The sequence below is a fragment of the Desmodus rotundus genome, chromosome 2 (genome assembly GCF_022682495.2).
Source record: "Desmodus rotundus isolate HL8 chromosome 2, HLdesRot8A.1, whole genome shotgun sequence".
NCBI classification, from domain to species: domain Eukaryota; kingdom Metazoa; phylum Chordata; class Mammalia; order Chiroptera; family Phyllostomidae; genus Desmodus; species Desmodus rotundus.
Window position 1 is genome coordinate 42,225,765 of NC_071388.1, and position 20,323 is coordinate 42,246,087.

General features: G+C 43.9%; 1 protein-coding gene across 3 annotated transcripts in view; it reads right to left on the minus strand.

Moving 5' to 3' along the window:
- MCF2L2 (MCF.2 cell line derived transforming sequence-like 2) overlaps nucleotides 1–20,323 on the minus strand; it is a 213,783-nt gene that overhangs the window by 20,726 nt on the left and 172,734 nt on the right. For all 3 annotated transcript variants that reach the window (XM_053918126.2, XM_053918124.2, XM_053918125.2), the window contains exons 22-25: nucleotides 18,525–18,650; nucleotides 4,926–5,141; nucleotides 3,977–4,069; nucleotides 3,744–3,822 (exon numbers count right to left, since the gene is read on the minus strand). In XM_053918126.2, the coding sequence (XP_053774101.1) occupies nucleotides 3,744–3,822; nucleotides 3,977–4,069; nucleotides 4,926–5,141; nucleotides 18,525–18,650 (514 nt within the window). The remainder of the gene's footprint in view (nucleotides 1–3,743; nucleotides 3,823–3,976; nucleotides 4,070–4,925; nucleotides 5,142–18,524; nucleotides 18,651–20,323) is intronic.

Genomic DNA, 20,323 nt, shown 5'->3' on the forward strand with positions numbered 1-20,323 from the left:
TTCCCAATCACACGTCTTAGTTTATCTTTTTTCCATACGATGCCCAGGCACCCTCGTATCCTCCTGAACACCTGAAGACTAAAGAAGACACAGAGAGAACACGACATGGTTGCATTCCTGCGTAGTCTCTGAAGACAAAGCTTATCTTTTCATATTTATATAATTTTCCTCACCAAGCACATAAACCACTGTCAGTATAAATTATAGGAAACAGATTTTCCACACGAGACTAGCATTTCTTAACACTAGCAACATCACCTGAAGGGAATATTAGAACTCATTTGATGAAGGTGGTGGACTTTCTTACAAAACATTCCTGCAGTTATGAGGATCAGTTGAAAAAAAAAAAAAGTGACAGGGCAAAACCTACTCAGAGATTATTTTTAATTATAAAAGGAGTACAGCAAGTGACATCTGTGAATATGGTTCAGGAATAAGAATCCCTCCAAAAATTCTCCATGAAAGTATGAAAAAACTGGCAAAACTAGCCAGAAACAATATTTTCAGAACACTGGAAATTAGCAATGCTTACAGCATTCATGGCAGTATTTATTCAGGAAAAATGGCTGGTTCTCAGTGTGAACAGTGAGCTTTGTGATGTTTTATTTGCCCTGTTCCCATCCTGCCCTCCTTCTTGGCGATAGCTTTAGAAACCAACAGCCTGCGATCGTGGTGAAAATTAGCATTGGAGCAGCCATAGGCAGGGGCAAAACGGGACGGAAGCTCCTACAAAGTCTCATTCTCAGAGAATTATCATTATTTCACTTGTCTGGATTCCTTGGCATACCCTACTTGCAAAGCTGTCTTTATTAGGCCTGATTCAAAGCTTGCCTAGTGTGAAAAGCCTTTCCCCAGGGGTATTTATAGAAAGTGAGTATAAGCAATTGTTTAACTTCTTGGCTGCCTGAGCCATTGGATAATACTAAGGCAAAAACAGGCTAATCGAAAAGTTCCTAGCAGTGCTGTTTACAATTGCCAAGTGCTGGAAACAGCCTAAGTGCCCATCAGTAAATGAGTGGATCAAAAAACTATGGTATATTCACCTGATGGAATACAACACAGCGGAAAGAAAGAAGGAACTCTTACCCTTTGCAACAGCATGGATGGAAATCAAGAATATTATGCTAAGGGAAATAAGCCAGTTGGTGAAAGACTAATACCATATGATCTCACCTGTAACAGGAACCTAATGAACAAAACAAACAAACAAACGAGTAAAATAGAACCAGAGGAATAGAAACAAGGAACAGACTGATAGGGACCATAGGGGAGGGGAAAGAGGGATAAGGGAGGAAAGAAGGGGAAGGGTCTAGTTAAAGATGAAGTAATAATGACCCATGGACATGGACAACAGTGTGGGGATTGACTGTGGAAGCAGGGGTGGGTGGGGCAAGGGAGAGGAATGGGGGAAAATTGGGACAACTGACATAGAACAACAATTTTTAAAAAGTTTAACAGGAAACGTTGATAATGAGATGTCCACAGTGGCTTTGAAAAGCTCCAAAATATTCCTGAGAGTCTAGAAGGCCATGTGCACATGCCCAGGGCTGTGTGCACGCTCAGGAAAGGTCTGGGAAGGCCTTATGCTCTCACCTCTGGCTGATTGTGAGGCTTTGCACAAGGAGAAGTGAAGGCTAAGGTGAAACTGTCACCTTCCTGGCTGAGTATTGAAGGTGTGACCCAATATGCAGACAGAGTCCCTTGGCAAAGACAGGAATCTTTATTGGTTTCAGGTTTAAGGGAATCACTCCCCAGTCATTAACGGAGAAGAGACTTCAGTGCTACAAGTGACAATGGATACAGATTTTACACAGTTAGTTCCAAAAAGTCACTGAATAAACAAATGATCAACAATAAAAACAGCAAACAGTAACAAAAAAATACTGGAGCAGGAGGCCAATCTGATTTCCAGTGTTCCCACATCATGTTACTTTAAATGTCCAATTTTCAACTGAAACTTATGAGACATGCAAAGAAATGAGAAAGTATGGCTCACACATAGAAAAAAAGCAGTCAGGAGAAACTGTCCCCATGTAAGCTGAGATATTGGACTTCTTAGACCAAAACGTTAAATCAACTATTATAAAAATGTTCAAAGAGTTAAAGGAAACCATATATAAAGAGCTAAAGAAAAGCACAAGAAAAACACTCATCAAATAGAGAATACAATTAAAGAGAGAAAAATTGTATTTAAAAGGGCCAAATAAAAATTGTGGGTTGAAAACCATAACGATTGAAATGAAAAATTCACTAGAGTGTCTCCATAGCTGCTGTGAGCAGTCACAAGAAAGAGTCAGGCCTTTGGCATAGGTCAATTGGAACTACCCAGTTGAGGGGGGAAAAAAAGAATGAAAAAAGTGTAAATAGAGCCTTAAAGACCTGTAGGACACCAACAAGCATACCAAATACACATAATGAGAGTCTCAGAAGAATAAGAGAAAAATAAAGACACTAAAAAAAATATTTAAAGAAAAAGTCTCTAAAGGACTTCCCAAATTTGATGAACAGTGCTAATCTACATATCTAAGATGATCTACAAATTCCAAGAAATATAAACTCAGAGATCTACATCTAGACATATCATAAAACTGTCAAAGACAAAGAAAGAATCTGGAAAGCAGTAAGAGAAAAGCAATTTGTCATGTGGAAAGACTAAGATTAATAGTCGATTTCATATTGGAAATTATGGAGGCCATGATACAGTGAGATGACATATTCCAAGTGCTTAAAGAAAAGACTGTCACCAAAAATACTATATATATATATCCATATATATATATAATATATATCCATCCAATTGATTTTCAACAAGAGTGCTTCATTTGGGTTGCTATAACAAAGTACTGTAGATTAGGTGGCTTAGAAACAACAGAAATTTAGTTCTCACAGTTATGGAAGCTGGATGTCTGAGGTCAGGGTGCCAGTATGGTCGAGTTCTGGCGAAGACCCTCTTCTGTGCTGCAGACTGCTGGCCTCTCGTCGTAGGCCCGTAGCAGAGCCGAGAGAGGAAGCAAGCTCTCCCATGGCATTTGTAAGAGCACTAATCCTTCTCGTGGGCACTCCGGCCTCATGACCTCATCTACCCTAATTGCCTACAAAAGGTTTCATTTCCTAGTACCATGACATTGGGGACCAGAGTTTCAACATATAAATTTGGGGGAAAGCAAACATTGTAATGGCATTTGAGTCTGTAACGAGTGCCAAGACCACTCAGTGGAGGAAAGAAGAGTCTTTCGAACAAATGACTAAGACAATAGAATATCTGCATGCAAAAGAGTGAACTTAGACCCCTGTTTCATACCGTATACAAAAATTAGCTCAAAATGAATCAAAGACCCAAATGGATGAGTTAAAACTATTTTCTGAGAATTTTATGTTATATTAATTAGATTTCATCTTAAAAATGTAGTACGGCCAATACTACTTCTGAAAGTAGTATTGGCCATTTAAATTTCCATTAACATTTTCTTGGGTGGCTTTGGGATATTGGATTGAGAAACTTGATCTCGGCAATTAGGTATGTGGGAGGAACACAACTAAAAGGGCCACACCCACACACAGTCACAAAACCCCCACACAATCTAAAGCAAGCACAGGTGCTTCCGGGTACTGTACTATAAAAGCGTGGCCACAGTTATTTTCCTGGCAAACCATTTTCTTTAACAATATCCCCAATCTGCACACCCACCACAATGCTGGAAACAGTATAACTCTCCAGACTAAAGTCACAGGGGTAACCCTACCTTTATTATTGTTTTGTTGTTCCATCAATAATTTACTTATTTCCGAAAACCAACAATCTCTGATTTCTTTTGAGGCTGCCTGCAATTACAGACAAGAAGGTACTTTGAGTATCAGATCACCTGGAATATTGATTGCACAGGGCTTTTTATCCTCTAGGTGACTTTTAGAATAATGAGATAGAAAACACTTGTCAAGTCATGGAAACCACCTATGGGGAAGATGTGAGCCCTACCTGCAGGATGTATTTCTCAAGACCATTTCGGCTGGCAATTTCAAACTTTCTGTTGCTCCCTCTTTCCAGTTGGTGAATTGACAGTGTTGTCAACTGTTATAAAGAAAGAAGAACATTTTCTATACCATCCTTTTCTGATTTCAAAATTGTCACACCAGCTACCCTAATCCTTTCTACCCTGATATCTCCCTTCTTCCATCCTCCTTCCGAGTGTTTTGTTGTCCTCTCTTAATGGCCCCAAGGAGCATAAAACGCAGTTTAGTATAGTGTCATCTGTCTGGTCTGTTTCAGAGGATAACACGGACTATTCCTTTCTGTATGTAGAGCTGCAGCCCACAACCTTTAAGCAAAAAGATCATCTCTCTTTTAATACCTAATTATTTCACAAATCTCTACCTAACAGTAACTGAATTAGTATCCATTAAGAAACATAAGTCACAAAAGCTACTAAGACTAAATTAACAACTACAATCACAGAACACAAGCGTGTGGGTGGGAGTGGGTGTGTCTCACGAAACATTTCCTTATACAGCGATGCTTGGTGTGGACTTGGGTTCCTGGACCCCAGGGGCAGGATGCTGCCTACACCTGTGTGCAGAAGAGCAAGTGGAAGAGGAAATCCAGCCCATGCCCCAGTCACCAAGTCTTTTCACTCCTCTGCCTGGAGAAAAGAGGGTACTTTTTAATTATTTTGTCCAGGCAGGCTGCTATAGTGCCCCTTTTTTCTACTTAGCCCAAAATCACCTCTGTTCGCCCTGTTCCTGACTGATGACAGATCACAAGGCCTGCCTCTGGAGTCAGACCTGGGTGTGGACTCCAGCTCTGCTGCGTGGCATTTGGCAAGTTAATCTCACCTCTCTAAGCTACAGTTTCCTGCCTGTAAAATAAGGATAACTATATTTCTGTCCGTAGGGTGTGCTGACTCCCAGGTGCAAGAGGACCCCTTTACCTTCATAGACTTCTTAAAGCTGTAACGAGGAGAGAGGCCCTGGTCACTGGGCTCCATTCGTATCTTACAGAACACAATTCCCCCTTCAAACAGGTAGATTTGCCTCTGGCTGGGCTTAAATCGAATGAAGTCCTTCATCTTATAGCCATCCTTGTGCACTGTCCAGACGTTGAAGCAGCCGTGCATCAACAGCTTGCCCAGTTTTCTGATGTCGTCCTTTTAGAATTACAGACACATAAAATGAAGCTGTTAAATTAGTTGCCAGGGTGTGTTTTCAAGTTACAAATCACGCTTGTTTGAAGTTTACATTCTTAAAAGTGCCACTCAGGCTAATCTGTCGCTGAATCAAAACTACAATTCTGTGACTGAGCATGTTGACGCCAGTCAGCTGTAGAAGGAAACAGCTCGGCAGTGTAAGGCAGCAAACACACGGCATGTAGGGACCCTGGAACTAAAGATACGGGTACTCTCATATTTTCGTCTTGTAAGTGATTTCAGCTAGCAGAATTCCATTTCCTCTTGTTTGTTTCTGATACATGACACTACTCGAAAAGGGCAAGAAATTCTGCTGCATCCCGGATCTTTGATAACCCATGCATCCCGTCTGTCTCCTAACACCTGCTTCATGTGTACGAGAGCCCGAGATGGTGAGATCTGTTCCGAAAGGAGAAAGCTTAACGTGACCTACTCTTCACAGCATTGTAATGGGAACGGTAATTACATCAACCCTGTGTTTTTCAGAGTGAGCGAACAGTATAAAGAGACTCTCCAATGACGATTTTTTCCCAAGGTGCCATCTAATGACAATTTATTTTTAAGTCTACGTAGCGCTAGGACGTACACTATGATGCCTCCCTCGGCCAGCATGCCCACCTTCCTCGGCCAGCAAGCCCACCTTCCTCACTGACAGTTCCAAGTCCAAAAGAGGTGTCCCTGCCTTCTCTGAGTTCTCTCTAAAGGGCAGTGGCGTGACATGAGCCAGGGAAGTGGTATTTTTCAACATTTACAGCACTTAGAGCAGATCATCAAGAATTTATTTCCTTGAATCAAAACAGCAAAAGGAAAAGCTATTTGAATAGGACCAGGACAGTGAAATTTCCCTGAGTTACACCTAACTGAGATAAATCCCTACAATTTCTGATTGTTAATACTAGAAATATGTACATTTTGTATAACTGAGTAGGCATTTTTACAACTTATTGTTAATATTGAACAAATCAGGACTATCTTCTTTTAAAAAATGTACTTCTGAAATTCTAAAATAAAAATTCATGAGCGATAAACTTGAGTCATTTCTATAGTGTCTGGCATAGTTTCTATGCTAATTTTTTCTTTTTGCTTTGTAAAATTTGCACATGTTCACGCCTCGAAGAGGAACAAAGAGCCCAGAGCTAAGAGGCCTTCTTTCCCAAAAGCCGGTGATCCTGTTCTGAGCTGCACAGTCTGCCAGTCGGTGGGTGGAGGGGTGCTGAGGACTCTTGACAAGTTTTCACTCTAATCCACAACCTTCAAGGAGCCACGCAAATGTAACCTCTCCTGCCCTCAGGGACTGCTTTCTCCTTTAAACCCATTCAGTTTGTACTCTATAGACATAAACAGTACAGGAAATATGCTTTAGTTAAAGCAGCTGGCCAAAGTAAGTGCTTAACATTTGCCACATGAACAACTGTAATCAATAGTTTCTATTGTAAAATGTATTTATCCTCCATTTCAAACATTTGATATACATCTTATAAAATATATACATTATGGGCGGACAGAAAATACCAAAGGAAATTAGGGTAAAGAAAAAAAGATTAAAAGATGGAGAGGTTGTACGTAAAACCCACACAGTAAAGCCAGGTAAACTTGCTGCAGACTCAGCTCTGACCTGTCAGTAGGCAGCACAGAGGGAGACAGAGTGAGTTATATGAGTCACTATGTCTGAAGACGTACCCAAACCTGTTGTTCAGGAAAAACATAGATTCCCATTAAAAGATGGGAGAGAAATTTCCCCTATGGGCCCTCTTCAAAGATCACTAAGTCAAATATTGAGCCCACCCTCAAACACGTCCTAGAATAGACAGAATAGAATGGATTTTAGGTCGAGCTGTTTCTAAGAACACATTTGGTGATGTGGAGGCATTACTTCATAGTCACAGCTGTAAAATCAATTCTAAAAGAGGCCAGAGCAATGGGGGCGTGGAGAACGAGTCTAGGTGTGCACTGTCTAATGACTTATGCGGGGCTGGGCAATGTTAGTTAAGATACCTGTCAAAGCCATGGCGGTGGAGGAAACAGCCCCTTTAAAGGGGCAACCTTGGACAGCAATGTGTTTGTCCTGTGCCACCTCTGCACTTTCCTCCTCACCCCACCTGCAGTCACAGCTGTTCACTTTGGGAGGCAACTGACCAAAGCTGTGATGCCAGTGAGGTGCCAGCCCCTGACCACAGAGGACTGGGGTAAAAAAAAGATGGTGGACGGCTACCTGATCCTTGCCTCAACTAAGGAGGTGACAGTAAGCAGCAGAAGTCACTGCTGTGAGATGCTTTAGTGGAGGGCAGGTGGTGGAGTGAACGATAAAGAGGCAGACCAGTGAAGAAGATGAGTCACCAGAAACTATAAGAGGAAAAGACGTGAGAAGAACCAGTCGGTGGGTGGTGAGAGGAGGGGATAGTGGGTATGTAGTCATACTTGCACAAACGGGCAGAGTACACAGGCAAGAACCCCAACTCCCTCCCGGGATAAGGCTGAGGACCCTGGAATTGTCCAGTTCCCATCTCTCTGAGCCGGGCCCTGCCACTGTTCTGACCCTTCCCAAGGTTCTGTGGTCAGCTTTCCCAGTGAGTCCGTCATCAGGGGTGGTCACTGAGGGGCAATTGCTGGGTCTGATTCCAGCTGAAGCAGATGAGATATATATCCTCCAGGTCATCTGGCATAAACTCTCTCAGAACCATGCTCCCGATAGGATTAAGCATCCAGGATGCGCATGTGTGTGGAGGTCAGCCACTGCAAGGGGAAGCAGGACCCGGGATGACCCGGGCCATCTTTTCAACCATGTTATGTTCTTTCTTTCCAATCAGACTGTAGTTGGTCCCAAAGCCAGAGACCATGTGCACAACCTCTTGCAGATATATGTCCTTTAGAAAGTATCTATTCATCTATTGGCATTTAGTGAATGCCTGGAGGGATGTGAAACTAAGAGCTCAGCACTATGAGGGAGTTAATGAAGTGATGTCTCTCTATGGGTTGAAGAAGCATCTCCCCCAAAGCTCATGTCCACCTGGGACCTCAGGATGTGATCTTGTTGGAAATAGGATTTCAGACGGAATTCATTGAAGTGAGGTCATACTGGGTTAGGGTGGGCCCGAACCTAAAGGCTGGTGTCCTTATGAGAAGAAGCAATGGAGACAAGGAGACACTCATATAGAAGACAGTTATGTGAAGACAGGAGCAGAAATTGGAGTGATGCAGCTGTAAGCCAAGGAATGCCACACATTGCCAGACACTGTTAGATGCCAGGAGAGGAGCAAAGAGGAAGGACCGTCAGAGGAAGCATGGTTATGCCAACACCTTGATTTTGAACTTCTAGCCTCCAGAACTGTGAGAAAATAAATTTCTGTTGTTTTAAGCCACCCAATTTGTGGCATGCTGCTATGGCATCTCCAGGAAATGAATATACCCCCAACCAGTTTTTCTACCTACCAGTGACATGATGGCATGCATGGCCCTCACTTTGGTGTGTTGACAAATTTGATGGATGGGAGCTCAGAGTAGACTAGGGGCTACCCCAAAGGAATGAGCGAGTGAACAGTCCTCCTCCATGAGGGAAATGATGGCAGAAATAATCTTGTAAATGCTACCATTTTCTTTGTAGGTAAGAGCTCTGATATGAGAACTGTAAATGTGACTACAGGAGCCAAAGGAAGAACCTGGCTGGGAGAGGGAATCTAGGGGAGCTGGCCTCCAGAGAGAGAATTCTTTTGGGGTCCCAGGCTTTCACTCCTGGCAGTGACAGTTACTGGGACAGAGCTATATGCTTCACTCACGAAGACGCAGGAAACATCTGGAGCAATGAATCAGTGCACAGCCTGGCCCAGGAATGAAAAGCAGAAGCTGTTGGGACACCGGAGCCCTGAATGATTACGATTGCCAGAAGCAAAGGTCCTCCTTCCCTCCAGCCTGATCGAGCTCCTAATGCCAGTCCTAGGGCTCTGGATTCAGCACCTGCCAGGTGCCAGGCAAGGTGCTAAGTGCCTTCCACACGATTTAATCCTCAATTACCCCACTTAGCCAGAGGTATAGTGTGGGTGGGGAAACAGCACAAAGCAATTCCACTGAGTCATTAAGATTGTTTACTCAGCTTTATCTGTGTAGCCAACACTATGGTAAGGGAACTGGAAAGGAAACTAGAAATAAAATACCTGGTCCTAGCCCACAATAAACTTGCAATAAAAATACTTTAATACATTATATAAAAAATTTACCAGAACATTAAAATGTTTCACCCAGTTGTTACCATTCAACTTTGGAACTTGTTGCTGGTAAGTCAAGATTTTAAAGGACTCTAAATGTATCCCTATTTTATACATGGGATTGAAGAGAGGGGAATTTTTATTTATTTTTTTAGCAAATAGAGGGAAGTAAACTGAATCTCAGTGTCCCACCAAACAACCTTGCTTTTAAAAATAATATTTAAAAATATGTTTGTGAGTAAATTAAGCCAAGACCTCAGTATACACAAGGAGAAAATATAAATATCAGAAGGGAATTTTTTCCCGTAGTTTTAATTATGAATTCATCCACTTGGGTTCAATTTATTTCCTTTACAAAACGGGGTTAATACTGGATGTCAAGCAGCAGAACTAAGAGGTTAGGCTGGGTTTATCCCCACATACAGCATATGACTATAAACACCTTGTGATAAAGTTCCACAAAGCTGAGGCAAAGGACCTCGGGATCATTAGACGTGAGTTTGTAGTAGTCGAATTGTTAGTAAATTCTAAACAGAATGAGAATGTGTTGAGAGGATGGCGCCCTGGCGAGGGAGGGAAGAGATCCCAGAAGCAGCGCAAGCAGGTGACCACGTGATCGTGGGCGAGGTAGGTCTCCTTTCCTTAGATCTGCTGCTGAATCAGAAAGTTGAAATTTCCAATACCTGCTCCTCTATAATTCAACAGAATTATACAACACTGCCAGGATAAATTAGCTAATGTACAAGATGTAAAGAAAGTTAGTCTTAGCAAAAAAGAAACCATAGAGTGTATGTCAAAGGTACAATTCTGAGGACACATGGGGAAAAAAAGATTTTTTTTGTATTTGGAGTAAAATCTCTAAAATCTATAGACTGGTTCATCAGATTTGCACACAAGTCATTGGAATAAAATTAGCATATACTGCTAGTTACTCACATTTTAATCTTTCTTTTCTCCTAACTTCCTCTTCCTGTGTTACTTACTCTCAGAATAATAGCTGGGAGTTTCCTTCCCCGTGTAACATTCATTTGATTCAGGCAAATGGATGCTTAATAGGGTAGCTGACATATATCCAAAGATGAAAAGAAAAGAACAGAAAGATGTGCCAAAATGATTCAATCAGTTGCTTCCTTGATACTTAGCCAAAGAAGAAGAAATTATTACCAAGAAAGTGACCTCCTCCCACACCCGCTGCAGTTCATGAGTACCCTCTTGAATCATACATCAGCAGGAAACAGAGCGCGCTCTGGACTCCCAGCGTCACTGGCTGGGTCACCACACACCCCGTGGGGCTGTTTCCACGATGCTGGCCAGAGAAATACCAGGAGGGAGGGAAATAAAAAGATCGCAATTTTTGCCCCTAATTAATTTGCATGGCTTGATTTATGACGAGGAAAGAGAAGAAAGGTCATTTCATCTTCCCAGACTTCTACAAAGAGAATGTTAAAACCAGGTAAAAATGAAAAGCAAAACAAAGAGAAGGAAAGTATCTGAAATGTAATTCTCAGAATGCTTGGTCTTTATGTGGTAAGCAGAATAATAGCTTCTCAAAGAGGTCCAGGCCCTGGTCCCTAAGATCTGAGAGGATGTCAGGTCACATGCTGAATGGTCGCAGATGGAATCAAAGTTGTTAATGAGCCCACTTCGAGATGGCGAGATGATCAGGGACTATCTGGGTGGGTCCACTGTAAGCACAAGAATCCTTAAAAAGTGGAAGAGAAGCGGAAGAAGAGGTCAGAGTGGCATCATCGATGTGAGAACTGAATGTGCTGTTGCTGGCTCAGGAGTGGAGGCAGTGGCCATGAGCCAAGCAATGATGTTTATTTTGTTTGTTTTTTTAAGATGGAAAAGACAAAGAACGGATTCTCTCCTGGAGCCTCCAAAAGGAAGCAGACACCTTGATTTCAGCCCCTGGTAGATTGTGTTGTACTCCTGCCCCGTGGAACTGTAGGATAATCCGTTTGTGGTGTCCTAAGCCACCAAGCCTGGGGCAATGTGTTATGACAATGACAGAAAACTAATATCCCTGAGTTAAAATCTAGAGTACTTCACAGTGAACACCAGTTGAATATTAGTTATGTTCCAGTCCCAAGGCAGTCTCATGGTTAGAGAGGACAGTTTGCCTGGCACGCCCGGGACTGGCCCGCTCAGGGTTAACACTGATGCTGGAGGTGAGATGGCTCTGCTCCCCAGCATCGTTTCTCCCGGTACTTTCCTTGAACCGTTTGGATGAAGGGATGTACACTACATGCTTATTGGGCCTCCTCTGGAAGCTGTGATGTAAAATGGGGTGAGACTTTCACTTAGGATCCATATTCCAAGTAATTTTCATGGAGAAAATCTGAGTAAAGAAGGAAAATCACTTAATATTTCAATAGTGCCATGAGTCAAAATAAATGACTCTTTTAGCAATTTCCCCTGCTCACATATATTTAGGCCCCCAAGTTCCTGGTTTTTCCAGAGCACAGGTCATTCTCAGCATTCTGGACCATGCAGAATACAACCCAAGACTCCTGAAAACACTGAGAGGCTGCTTGGGATCACATAGCACAGGTTTGTTGACTGATGTAGGCTACTTTCTGCAGAGTCAAGTTTCTTTTTTTCACCCCACTGTGAAGTCACACTGCCTGTCAGCTACAGTGTTTCATGTTATATGCGAGAGCGAGATCTCTCGTTCCAGGAACTGACAGACTCAGACTCTTAAGAGATTTATAGATGGTTTATTGGCCAAACAAACTTTACCTGCGCAGGGGCGGACTCTCCCAAAGTGACCGGAGTCACGGTGCTCCGTAGAGCTGCAGATGAGAGCCGCGCCAAACGCTCACAGGCTAGCTCTTTTATAGGGTGAGAAGCAAGCAAGCAAGTTACAAAAGCGGGAGTTGCTGTTATCTCTGCATAGCTCTGAGCTCTGGAGGAGTTTTGCTCTGGGTTCAGGAGGAACTATCTGTCTGTCTCCTGTTGATAAGCTTATTTCGGATGACGATTTGTTTCTCTTCCTTATCCATTCTAGTGACCTTCAAGAGGTTTTCTGCTTAGCAATGCCTATAATTGCCTAGCTCTCTTGCCTAGCTCTCAACATTCCCCCATTTCCTTGTTGGCACTTATGAGTCAAATCCTTGAATCATCTTCCTTATGGGGAAGGATAGTGTAGGGCTGGGCTAATACTATCAGCTTGATGGTCTCTATCCTTTCCTTAATAAAAGACGTAAGCTTATTAATGACGATGGGGCTACAAGTTAAACAGGAGTATAATTAATAAAGGCCTACTAATAGAGGAAATCAGGGTAGTCAGCTATGGGGACATCTTATAGATTCCTGTGTACTACGTTGGTTTTTCTAGCTTTTCTTGTTCTTTCAGTCTCTGGGTTAAGACCTTAATACTATCTCTAATTATCCCTGGATGATTAGCATAAAAGCAACAAGTTTCTCCTAATGCTGCGCATAATCCTTCTTAAGAACAATAAATCTAATCCTCTCCGATTTTGGAGAGCTACCTCTGCCAATGAATCTACCTGTCTTTCTAAATAAGCTACTTGATCTTGCAGCAGAGATATGTCCTTAGAGAAAATCTGCAAAAGCTGTCTCAACTCTAATTCTCCCTGAATGAGGGCTGCAGCACTGAGTGCAGTGGACCCTAAGATCCTCACAGTGGCTACTATGGGTATAAGCGGAACTCTCTTCTCCCTAGTCCTGGAGGGGAGAACAAAATCTGGGTTTCCTGCATAGATACACTTGGGGAATTATGTACCCAGTTACACAAAACTCTGGATAAGAAATTGGTGGCAAACAATGGTACACCTTGAGTTCTGGATCCTATTACAAATCCCTTCTTGGGGCCCTCCTCTTGGCTGCACCCTGCTTCAATCCTTCCTTTCAGATATATAACCCCTTTATAATTATATAAAGGACAATGGACGAAGGTCTCATCTTCTTGTAACTGCTTCCGGCTGGACATGGACGTTGTCCTACCTAACCTTGGGTCAGGGGTGCCCTGGAAGGGGGTGCAGCACGGAGGGAGTCCTTTCCTGTAAGGGGAAGGACTTTACAGAATCCAAGTCAGTTGGCTGTCACTGCGAAGTTGCAGGCTCGGTGTCCAAAGGCTGGCCTTACTGGACAGTTGACATCCTCGTCGTATTCTGGAGGTGAAAACAGACTTGGCAAGGGAGTTGGAAGGCACAATTAAATCATAATTACTGAATAACAAAGGCAGGCACCTAGGTAAAGAATGGCTCATCTGGAGGAAGGTGTATGAGACATGCTACACCTATCCAAAACCCTGTGGCTCACTACACTTCGCTCGGGCTGAGGGGAATATATCAGGATTTCCCTCCTTTCAGATCTCTGGGCCCTTTTTGTTTTGGCTATTAGGACAGAAAAGGGAAGACAAGCTCTGAAGTGAAGTCTACAGACCGCCCGAACCCTGCACTAACCAAACTACCTAGTTTAACTAAACTAGTTGAGCCTTAGGGGGAGATGATGAAGGTGGGCTCTTTAAGTGAGGCCTATACTGCAACCAATCGCTCAGGTAATGAGGCCATAGTCCCACGCCCTATGAAAACAGAAGGAGGAACACACAGGTTAATTTACACAACTACTCCTAAGCCAGTCTCTATGCTGATGAGACTGTCTTTTGGGAAGACATTCAGTTGCAAGGCCCTTGCTGCAATGACATCTAACAATGGCAATTTGACAGGTCCTTCGTGCCTATAAATTGAACATCTTTGATGATATTACAAACCCAGTTTTAACTTTCAAATGAAAACAGACTTTTAAGACAGTTAGCTGCATGATTCTAATATCTAATTCTGAGCATTGTGATTTTCCTTAGACCATGATTTTTCTCCTTAAGATCACCCTTATTGTTATTAAAGTGACTACTTTGAGTCTAACTTTTAATTCTGCCTGTTTATTTGCATAAACACATCAAGAGCAGCCTGGATCGCCTATGATCTTTAAGTTTGCCTCGCTGGAACTCACTCAGGGAACCTTTAGACTGACTTTCAGTCCGCCCCTCAGGGCACAGAAGCAGAGCCACACATCTGCCACCTGGCTTCGCCTGTACCAGTTGTTTCACTTAAATCCTTGAGGCTTCCGTTGTGCCTACAGGTTCCTTTTTAGCCATCTTTCAGGAAAGCAACCTTCGTTCCTTCCCTGGAAAGACTGCCATGAACCGCACAATTAACCAAGGTACCAGGCTTCTTCTTGTGGGCTTTTGCTAGCTTCACAAGTCAATCCCAGTTCCTCAGGGCTTCCTGGTGACAACCAGAACCCAGACATGCCTCCTTCAGGCGTGACATTCCAGTCAAAGTATCAGTTAACAAACCACTATTAATGACCGGTCTTAATGGATTTATGCAGAGAAACCTTATGTCATTACTTACTCCTTCAGAATGCCAAATTCTGGAGGGATCAGATAGGGAGAAAAATACCAAGTGCAAAGAAAATCCTTTTCCTTCTGATATCCTTTCATACACCTTCTTCATTTACATATCTTGCACTTTCCCTTGTTCACTTTCCTACAGAGTGTGAAGTTTTAACCATCCCTGGAATCCTCAATTTTCTTTTCAGAGAAGACACAGAACAAAATCCAAAACACAGACAGAGTTCTATAAGAACAGTACACAGGTAGAGGCATCCTCTTGCACCAGTGCGTCTACTGGGGCCTCCGCAGACATGCCATTCAGGTCCGGTCTCTTGGCAGAGACATGCTCCTTTGCCTCAGGCTGAAACACAAATCAGGCCTAAATGACCCTTCCTGGGTCCCGAGTGGCAAAGGCATTCTCTCTAACCGGTTACAGGCGACCTTCGCTAGGTCTTCAGGTGACCCTAACTAGGTCTTCAGATACAGGGGGTTTCTGATCAGAAACAGAAGCAAAATGAAACCACATTCCTATAAAACCAGAAAACAAGTAGTTGAGGTTTCCTTTCCTCCAGGTTTAAAACTTTCACAACCTTTCTACATATTTTTGCCTATCTAGATTTAACTACAGTTTACCTTTAATCTCTTTCCTACTACACTAGTCAGGGCTGGAGGAAAATTTTAAAATTTAGTAATATCACTGTAAGGAGAGGGAACTTTAAGCAAGACAGGAAGCCTAAAATCATTAAAGAAAAAAAAATATTTGTCTCCATAAATATTTTTGAAGTTTTGCATGGCACAATAGAACTAAACAAAACATATGGCAAACATATTGTATCTTCACATAAAAGAATTTCTATAAATGGATTTTTTTTTTTAGGCCAAATAGCTCAATGTTTTAAAAATATGAGCAAAGTATACAAGCAGGCAAACTACTGCTTTGAATCCTGCCACCCTTCTGCCCGTCCCAGACACCAGCACAACTCACAACTGGAAACAGATACTGGACACTGCAACTGGCTCCCGCCCAGACATGAGAGACCAGGCCCCCGAGAAGCCCTATATCACCCTGTCTACAGACAGGAGCGGTTTTATCAAAGATGGACAGGACTACCAGTACAGGCATCTTCTACTCAAAGTCCCTAGATAGGCAGGGACATCTTGCAGCTTTCTTAAGATTAGACCTTGCAAATGCCCTATCAACTCCGCCCTCTGTGCTGAAGTTCCTTTTGGCAGGGCTTGCTGCCAAATGACTTCAATTTCTGTGGTTACCGCAGCCCCCGAGTACCGCTGCCCCTCTCCAAGGAAACTACTGCCATCCGAGAACAGAGTGAGCTCTGGCCTCTTTCACTAGCATGGCTGTGGCAGCCAGAGCTCGCAAGCAGGCTGGCCACCCTGAGGCTACTGGGTCCAATCTCCTGGACAAATAGGCCACGGGCCTTCCCCAGGGTCCTAAAGCCTGGGTCAGCACTCCCTTTGCAATGCCTCTGTTTTCTGCCACGAACAGCTGAAACGGCTTTCCTAAATTTGGCAAGGCCAGTGCAGGTGCAGATACCAAAGCTGCTTTAAGCCCTCTTAATAAGGTTCAGCGGTACTGTAGGGGCGCATCCCTTCCACCCGTGGTATTGGGGTCCCAATTGGGAGGCTGTGAAGGGAGAATACTCTCTAGCTCTTGGCGAGCTGCAGCAGTTCCCTTCCCTTCTCCCAACACAATCTTTGCAACCTCCCTATAGATTCTTTCCCTTTCTTCTGAGGTAAATAGAGTCTGACAATCATCCTAGGTTGGCTGGTGAGTCCTAAATATAGTTTCTAGTAGGGAAATTAATTCCTGCGGTTTCTCAGAAAATGGGGAATTCTGGTGTTTCTAATTATACAGATCACTAGTGGAGAAAGGAACATATATCAACCGAGGGGGTGCTCCGGCAGGGGCATCCAGTCCGGGCGGTGCCTCACGGAGTGGCAGAAGTGCCGGAGGTGCTGGGGTTACTGGAGCCTCTTCCCCTTCTCTAGTTCCCCCTCGGGTGTGAGGAGGGCTCGCGAGTGTCCCTCCCTCCTCCGGCTGGGTAGAATGCGGCACTTCCCTCCTAGGGTAGGGAGGGAGCGCATTCAAGGGGTCTAACATGTCCTCCCCAGGCCCTGGTAGTCGGGGGGGAGGTAGAGTTTAGGCACCCTCCGCCCTCTTGGCACGGAGGGCTCCGGGAATTTCTTTTGTTTCCTCTTCCCGCGGCTAACAGAACCGTTCTCCCGCGGGAGGCACTCCTTCTTAGACATTTCTGAATATAGCCTGGCTTGTCTGGGGCTATATCTACCCACACATCGATGTAAACTATCTGATCGGGGTGTGGGGCTCTATAAACTGTGGCTCGAACTGCAAACAATACCGGGAGGTAGAAAGTCCCCTCTGCAGGCCATCCTGACACCAAAAGTCGGCCACTCTAGCTGGCAAAGAGTCCGCAGGAACTCCGGATCGAGCTGCACGCTCCCGTAGCCGCGTGCACGGCGCTGGAAATCAGAAAAGTTATTCAAGACGCAATCAAGCGGGGAGTTTGGGGTGGACTCCCGCTGGCCCATTTTCATGTTAGTTTCACATAACTGAGACAACCACACAAAACAACACAAACAGAAATGACAATTCAAACAGAAATGACAATTCGCTTTGCCCGCCTGGCCTCTCCTCTCGCGAGGACTTAGGTCTGTCTTAGCTAAGGCTGCCCGCGTAGAGTCCGGGTTAAACTCCCAGCCGTTATGCCGTATGACAGACTAAGGAACCGCAGGTTGGGGCCCACGCACGCTCCGTAGGCTGCTGCCCGTGGAGCCACACACTCTGTCCTCACACAATCAAACACAATGTTCATACCGCGGTTGTCACACTCATACACCAAACCAAATGCGATATCGCCACTGGGAGCCTCGCTCCGACTTTCCGAGAGCGTCCTCTCCTGGGAAAGTCCCCTGGGTGATACAAGCGGTGGCGTCCCACCTCTCACCTCAGAGCTACCAACCAAATGAACAGCCGTTCACAAACAAAGTGAGCTCACATACCAAATGGTCTAGACCTCCACAAATACGTAGTGAGGATCCTCCAATTTTAACTTACCCGGGCCCGGTTCCTTTCAGTTCCTTGACTCTAAACGGATCTCGCTGGGGCCTCCAAATGTTATATGCGAGAGCGAGATCTCTCGTTCCAGGAACTGACAGACTCAGACTCTTAAGAGATTTATAGATGGTTTATTGGCCAAACAAACTTTACCTGCGCAGGGGCGGACTCTCCCAAAGTGACCGGAGTCACGGTGCTCCGTAGAGCTGCAGATGAGAGCCGCGCCGAACGCTCACAGGCTAGCTCTTTTATAGGGTGAGAAGCAAGCAAGCAAGTTACAAAAGCGGGAGTTGCTGTTATCTCTGCATAGCTCTGAGCTCTGGAGGAGTTTTGCTCTGGGTTCAGGAGGAACTATCTGTCTGTCTCCTGTTGATAAGCTTATTTCGGATGACGATTTGTTTCTCTTCCTTATCCATTCTAGTGACCTTCAAGAGGTTTTCTGCTTAGCAATGCCTATAATTGCCTAGCTCTCTTGCCTAGCTCTCAACATTTCCTTCCTTTAAAAAAATTTTTTTTATTGTTCAATTACAGTTGTCCCCATTTCCGCCCCCCATTACTCTCCCCTGCCCAGAGTCAATTCCATCACCATAAATCACTTCTCCAGCTTCGCCACAGCATCTCCTACCTTGTTATATTGCTCCTACCTCTCCTGTGACACCTTCCAACAACTGTTATGGAACATAACATACCGGGCATCCAGTGACTGCGGCCAGGTCCACGGCCAGTTCACAGGACTTGATCAAGTCCTCCATCACGGCCAAAGCCTGGTGTAGTTCAGCTAAGGATGCAGAATCCTCGGTCCTCTTTGGCCCATTCTGTGGAAACCAAATGCCTTGTTGGAAACCAAAAGGTAAACCATCTACCAAGTAAAGAAGGAAAATGGGACAGAGATAAGGAGCCACCGATCAGCCAGCACGAAGTATCTGAGAAGGTGATACGCCGATCTGTTTCCCTGCTCCCGGAGAATAGTGGCTAAAGCTATGGGCTGGGTTACCATCAATCGCACTTCTGTAGATTGTACTGATGAAGAATGAAGTTCACAAAATTATGGGCATTATATTTCTGCTCTATAAGAAACATACTGAGCTTTTTTAAAGCATGAAAGAAAACCAGCCCCCTTTAAATTGGCCGCTCTTTCCTTTACACCCCTGCTTCTGGGGCCTATGGAAAAGAGCAACCTGAGTCTCATATTCCTGTGCTTAATGTGACAGTCTTATTCCTATGGGCAAAATTACACTTTTTTTAGAAATAAAGTTTCTCCTCCCCCCCTTTTTTAAAATTAATCTTGGAGAGAGAGAAAAAAAGAGACAGAGTAACAGAGAGAGAGAGAGAGAGAGAGAGAGAAACATCAATTTGTTGTTCCACTTATATATCCATTCATTGGCTGCTTCTTGTATGTGCCCTGACCAGGGATCAAACCCACAGCATTGGTGTATTGGGAGGATGCTCTAATTGAGCTACTTGACCAGGCCACATCTTTTTTTCTTTTTTAAAAATAGTTTATTTATTTATCTTTAGAGAGAGGGGAAGGGAAGGAGACAAATGATGTGTGGGAAAATGCTGACTCTCAAATGTGCCCTGACCTGGGACCAAACTAGCAACCCAGGCATGTGCCCTGACTGGGAATTGAACTGGCGGTCCTCACTTCACAGGATGACACCCAGCCAACTGAGCCACACTGGTCAGGGTTTGGCAAGGCCTTTTTAAAAAAAAATTTATAAGAGTTTATTTGAGCCAAAATGAGAACATATGTCTGGCAGCAAGATCTCAAATGCTCTGGAGAATAACAGTTTTGCATCTTCTTTTAGGCCGGCACTCAATCCACTGAGCCACACCAGCCAGGGCTTGCATCTTCTTTTATACGTTTGAGATTAAGAAGGAAGTTTAGAAAAATTACATGGAGGTGGGAGAAGGCAAAGTGGAGATTAGATGCATTACAGGATAGTTAACAAGATTATGTGCTCTCTTGAGAGTGGTAGTTGTGGTTTATTTCCAAGGTGTGTTAATCTAGATGCACAGAAGGGTAAAATTATTCTTCAAACCATCCCAGAGGAGAGTATTCTTAAACTTCTACAGACACAAAGGCTGGGTGGCCACGTGGAGGTTAACTAATGATGCATTTGCCACATTGAACCCCCACAGTGCTGCCCTTCCTCCTCCTCTCCTCTCCCACCCCCCACCCCCCCATGCTACTACCTTTAAGGATGCCATCCAAGTCTGCACTTCTCAAACATGAAGACTCCGCATTAAGTGCAAAAGCCAGAACTACTAACCGAAGAACCCAATGTTTCGATTGTTGCCACTGGGACTATTTGGACATAATAGGGATGACTGTTTCAGCTCGAAAGGCTTTTGCTTAGGTTTTCAATTTTTTGTTGCCCTGCTACTTACATAGCATCTTTATGTTATCTAGTAAATGCAAACAAAAAAAGTTTGGTTTCTTCCATTTTTTTTAAACACATCAATTTCCACAACAAAAACCTCTTTG